The following is a 6,000-nucleotide window of genomic DNA, read 5'->3' as shown; positions in this document are numbered from 1 at the left end:
TCACCTTTCTCCCCCTCACTCCGTCCCTTCACTCCATCTACGCTCACTTTCTCCCCTTCACTCTACCTCTCATTCTCTTCTCTCTCCTCCTCACTTTCATCCCCCACTCTCTCCCCCTCACTCCCTCCCCTCTATCTCTCCACTTCACCCTTCTCCTCCCCCTGCGTCCCCCGCACTCCCCTCTCATTCTCTTATCCCTCATGCGCTATCTTCCCGTCACTGTCCCTCCCCCATTCTCCCTCACTTTTCATCTATTCACCCCCTCATTCGACCTCCCATCGCGCTCTCCCCTCACACCATCTGCCCTCAACCTCACTCGCTCTTCACTGACCCTCTCCCTCACTCTTTCTGCTCACTCACTCTCTCATTGAGTGTATTTAAGACAGAGATAGATATGTTCTTGATTGGTAAGGGGATCAAATGTTATGGGGGCACGGTGGGAGAATGGGTTTGGAAACTTATCAGCCGTGATTAAATGGTGGAGGAGACTCGATGAGCAGAATAGCTGAATTCTGCTCCTGTATCTTATGGTCTTTTCAGTTTCACGCTCAGTTAGCGTTTACACTATTTACACTATTATTATTACACAATTATTTACACCAGTCCCCCGCTCTTTATTAGCTTGTGTACGTATTAGTTTCAGCATTCCAATGATTCACAATTAACATTTAACTAATTAACCAATAAGCATTTAATTGTAAATAACTACAGTTATACATATTATAAAATCAGGAATATTCATTACAATTACAGAGCAGCAGCACTAACCCTTTCTCTTCCAAGACTCAATAACATAGATCATGTCACAAACTGAGCAGTATTCAGTTAAAACTAGCCCAGACCAGACAACACAAAGTTAATTTAAATTGAAATAATAGGTGATGCGAGGAGATTGTTCTGAAGAAATGATATTAATTTGAAAGTGATTAATTCATAGTCTTTGAAGAATTTCCCCGGTTCAATGTGATGCTTTTAATGGTGTAGAATATCTACCCACTTTTCAGCACCGGCATCTGCAACTGTAGATGGATGAAAAGCAACAATCTGACAAACACCAGGTAATATCTGTCATGGTAAAATAAACAGTTTGATAAATAATGGTAATCTCTGACATCATGCATCTATCCTGAGATCTCTGGGATAATCCAAAATAAATCATACATTCAGAAATTAAATAAAGCTGAGGTGAGTGTGCAGGAACAGAGTGAAATTGTGAATTCTAGCTTTCTATGCTCTCGCTCTGCATCTGCTCAGTGAGATATAAGGAACAAGGAAAGAGGAAACTGCATTTCCGAGGCTCCGATCCTGTGCAATGCTGCGCCAGTGTTCCTGTGTTGCTTTCGTTCGAGGGATGTCGGTTTCAGAGGAAATGTTATCACTTGTTGTCCAACTTAAATGTTATTTGGTTACAGGGCGCTGCGATTTCATTAACCGCTGCAATGCGTGGGTTTGTTGCTTGATAGTGGTTTGTGATGTGCGTTTCTGTGGGTTTATAGCTGCGTGTTGAGAGTATTTAAGAGAGATTCTGTGTTTCTCTCTGTGTCAGTACGTGGATAAGAGTGTACAATTGTCTGTGTTTGTGAGTGTGTGGGTGTCAGTTTGTGAGTATGTGTGTCTGTGTTTGTGAGCGTGTGGGTGTCAGTTTGGGCCTGTGTGTCTGGAAATAGGTGCAGGTGTGTTATCTTGGAAACAGGAATTACAGAGTGCAGCAGAGTTTACCCACTCCCATTCTGAATGGGATCAGTGTCTGATAACTGCACCAAATGTACACATTACAGTCTGAGATCATCCCCAACTACAATCTCCAGACAATATCTCCCACAGGGAATGAGGGAACAGAGTTCATGTACAGTGTCTGGTGATAAAAGGGTTAATTCACCAGCCGGGGTTCCTGCTGCAAACTCCAATCCCTCTCAATATTGTTCAATATTCACGCTGCAGGAACCGGTTCCCAGATACAGACATGGGACTTACTGAACTTGTCTGAGGCTCACAGAGAGCAGCGCCTGCAGTAGCTGTGAGCCGCCAGCAGATGGTGGCATTGTGTCACTTTAATCACCAGATAGTGAAAGAGGTTTTGAGGAGAGGCTGGTGGAGCCTTTAATTCATTCACAGAGACAGAGAGGAAACTCTGACAAGATTGACCAATCTGCCCCCTGCTGGGTACTGTCAGAATCACACACACACTGTTCTCTCTCTGGAGAATGATCTCTGCTGCTCCATTTTGAAAGGAGGTTGAAGACGCTGTTGCTGAGAACACTGACAACACATTGCTGCTTAAACAATGGTTTGCAGCAATCTTTCCTTCAATGTGGAGACTAAAACTACAACAGTTTTCCAGCTGGGAAACCAGGTAAGCAGGGAAATCAGTGCCAGGCTGGAGGGGCTGATGGAATAGGGAGGGAGAGGGGCAGGAATGAAGGGTTTGGAAGGAGCTGTCGAAGATCTTCACAATTCAGGATTTCACTGTAACCGGTGGAGCAGCAATGTTTATAGATTGAAATGTTCACACTGTCACTCTCAGTCCCCGTCTGGATCCCCGCAGCGACTCCAGCTGTCTTTCTCCATTTGGACTGAACTGATTCATCTCCAGCCTGAAACAGATTAAAGATGAAACAGGAAATAAACAGATTGAACAACAGAGTAAATAACAGGAGACTGGAGTTAATGGGACAAATCTTCTGGTCTCTGGATCGCCAGAGGCCAGACACACATCCGAAGATGAGCATCGGGACCCTGTGGATGTCCTGACGCACTGATCGACCTGGGAATTGTCCCAGAGGTATTAACTACTATTGGGGAACTCCCCTGCTGCAGTTAGAGTCAGATACTTGGGACAGATCCACAAAGTTTACCTGGATAGTTACTCAGGTAATGTTAGACAGCTCACCACCTGGGCTAATACCTGAATAGCACAACCGAGTCCCCCAATCACTTCCCACTGATCCCCATACTCCACCTCCCACAATCTGACTAGACCCACTCATAGAGTCACAGAGGTTTACAGCATGGAAACAGGCCATTTGGCCCAACTTGTCCATGCCACCCTTTTTTAAAAAACACCCGAAACTACAGTTCCACCCATATAGACTCAGTGGCTGAACCCTCGGATATATCCCCCCTCAGTACGGCCGTGATGCTTTCCCTAATCAAAAGTGCAACTCCCCCTCCTCTCTTACCTCCTGTTCTATCTTTCCAATAGCATCTGTACCCTGGAACATTAAGCTGCCAGTCCTGTCCCTCCCTTAGCCATGTTTCAGTAATTGCTATAATATCCCAGTCCCATGTACCCATCAATGCCCTGAGTTCATCTGCCTTGCCCGTCAGGCCTCTTGCATTGAAATAAATGCAGTTTAATCTGGACTTCCCTTGCTCTGTCTTGCTTCTGTCTGATCTGTCTGGTACTAGGATTACTGACACTGCCTTTACTAATTAATGTGCTCTCTTTAACTTCCGTGCTGTCCTCAAACTTCTCTTTTGTCTCCCTACTGCTTTGGATCCCACCCCCCTGCCAACCTCGTTTAAACACTCCCGAGCTGCTCGAGCAAATCTCCCCGCCAGGATGTTAGTCCCCCTCCAGTTCAAATGTAACCCATCCCTCTTTAACAGATCAGCCCTTCCCCAGAAAAGATTCCAATGATCCAAAAATCTAAATCCCTGCCCCCTGCACCAGCTCTCAAGCCAGTCATTCATCTGCCTAATCCTCCTATTCCTACTCTCACTAGCACGTGGTACCGATAGTAGTCCTGAAATTACTACCTTCGAGGTCCTACACGTTAGCCTTCTGCCTAACTCTCTGTATTCACATTTCAGGACCTCATCCCTTTTCCTACCTATGTCGTTGGTACCAATATGTACAACGACCTCTGGCTGCTCACCCTCCCCCTTCAGAATGTCCTGCAATCGCTCAGAGACGTCCTTGACCCTGGCACCAGGGAGGCAACACACCATCCTGGAGTCTCGATTGCAGCCACAGAAACGCCTGTCTGTGCCTCTAACTAGCGAGTCCCCTATTACTGCTGCTCGCTTGCTCTTTGCCCGACCCTGTCCCACAGCAGAACCAGCTGTGGTGTCACAGGCCTGGCTGCTGCTGGTATCTCCCCCTGACAGGCTATCACTCCCGTAAATCATCTCTCCCTCCCCTCCAGCCCGACTACCTCCCACTAGCCCTTGAACAAATCTGACTAAACCTCCCAACTTGGCCTCATCCGTCCCACCCTCTCCTGACCTGACATAGAAACATGGAAGATAGGAGCAGGAGGCGGCCATTTGGCCCTTCGAACCTGCTCCACCATCCATCACAATCATGGCTGATCGTCCAACTCAAAAGCCTAATCCTGCTTTCTCCCCATAACCTTTGATCCTGTTCACCCCAAGTGCTATATGCAGCCGCCTCTTGAATACATTCTTGACTATATCTCTGACTTAAACTGATTACTCAAGAACCAACCCCAACCCACTACTCTCCAAAGCTATTAACCAATCCCAACCCCCGACCACGCAACCAAATCTAACTAGACACCCAGCAACATTATCAACTCCCAGCCACCATCCAAACTGCTGATTAACCCTCCAACCCAACACAACACAACTCGACCACCCTCCCGACACCCAGAACTAATCCTTGAACCTCTCCTCAGCTCCCTGACTAACCATTCATCCAGCGACACACCAACCCATTCACTCCCACAATCAACTAACACTTATGGAGCTCCCCGGGGTCACTGTGCTGTAAATAAGGTGTGCTCGCTCTACCGCGACTCCACTCTGCTCTGATGGAGATCGCCTGGGTCGCTGCTGTAAATAGGGTGCGTGCTCTCTCTTCCCCGACTCTACTCCGCTATGATGGAGCTCCCCGGGGTCACTGTGCTGTAAATAGGGTGTGTGCTCTCTCTCTTCCAGGACTGTGCACTGATGGAGTTCCTTGGAGTCACTGTGCTGTAAATAGGGTGTGTGCTGTCTCTTCCTCGACTCTACTCTGCTGGAGTTCCCCGGGGTCACTATGCTGTAAATAGGGTGTGTGCTGTCTCTTCCCCGACTCTGCTCTGGTGGAGTTCCCCGGGGTCACTGTGCTGTAAATAGGGTGCGTGCTCTCTCTTCCCCGACTCTACTCTGGTGGAGTTCCCCGGGGTCACTGTGCTGTAAATAGGGTGTGTGCTCTCTCTTCCCCGACTCTACTCTGATGGAGCTCCCCGGGGTCACTGTGCTGTAAATAGGGTGTGTGCTCTCTCTTCCCCGACTCTGCTCTGGTGGAGCTCCCCGGGGTCACTGTGCTGTAAATAGGGTGTGTGCTCTCTCTTCCCCAACTCTGCTCTGCTGGAGCTCCCCGGGGTCACTGTGCTGTAAATAGGGTGTGTGCTCTCTCTTCCCCGACTCTGCTCTGGTGGAGCTCCCCGGGGTCACTGTGCTGTAAATAGGGTGTGTGCTCTCTCTTCCCCGACTCTACTCTGGTGGAGTTCCCCGGGGTCACTGTGCTGTAAATAGGGTGTGTGCTCTCTCTTCCCCGACTCTACTCTGGTGGAGTTCCCCGGGGTCACTGTGCTGTAAATAGGGTGTGTGCTCTCTCTTCCCCGACTCTACTCTGGTGGAGCTCCCCGGGGTCACTGTGCTGTAAATAGGGTGTGTGCTCTCTCTTCCCCGACTCTGCTCTGGTGGAGCTCCCCGGGGTCACTGTGCTGTAAATAGGGTGTGTGCTCTCTCTTCCCCAACTCTGCTCTGCTGGAGCTCCCCGGGGTCACTGTGCTGTAAATAGGGTGTGTGCTCTCTCTTCCCCGACTCTGCTCTGGTGGAGCTCCCCGGGGTCACTGTGCTGTAAATAGGGTGTGTGCTCTCTCTTCCCCAACTCTGCTCTGCTGGAGCTCCCCGGGGTCACTGTGCTGTAAATAGGGTGTGTGCTCTCTCTTCCCCGACTCTGCTCTGGTGGAGCTCCCCGGGGTCACTGTGCTGTAAATAGGGTGTGTGCTCTCTCTTCCCCGACTCTACTCTGGTGGAGTTCCCCGG

The 6,000-nt window shown here is 49.1% G+C and overlaps 1 protein-coding gene across 7 annotated transcripts in view; it reads right to left on the bottom strand.

Annotated features, from left to right (window-relative positions):
* Positions 1 to 306: 306 nt before the first annotated feature.
* LOC144485487 (NACHT, LRR and PYD domains-containing protein 3-like) overlaps positions 307 to 6,000 on the bottom strand; it is a 190,384-nt gene continuing 184,690 nt past the window's right edge. For all 7 annotated transcript variants that reach the window (XM_078203616.1, XM_078203619.1, XM_078203618.1 and 4 more), the window contains one exon: positions 307 to 2,594. In XM_078203616.1, the coding sequence (XP_078059742.1) occupies positions 2,507 to 2,594 (88 nt within the window). In that variant the 3' untranslated portion in view covers positions 307 to 2,506. The remainder of the gene's footprint in view (positions 2,595 to 6,000) is intronic.

The sequence above is a fragment of the Mustelus asterias genome, unplaced genomic scaffold (genome assembly GCF_964213995.1).
Source record: "Mustelus asterias unplaced genomic scaffold, sMusAst1.hap1.1 HAP1_SCAFFOLD_195, whole genome shotgun sequence".
Taxonomy (NCBI): domain Eukaryota; kingdom Metazoa; phylum Chordata; class Chondrichthyes; order Carcharhiniformes; family Triakidae; genus Mustelus; species Mustelus asterias.
Note: the sequence above shows the minus strand (reverse complement) of the source record. Positions and strands in the feature narration are given on the sequence as shown.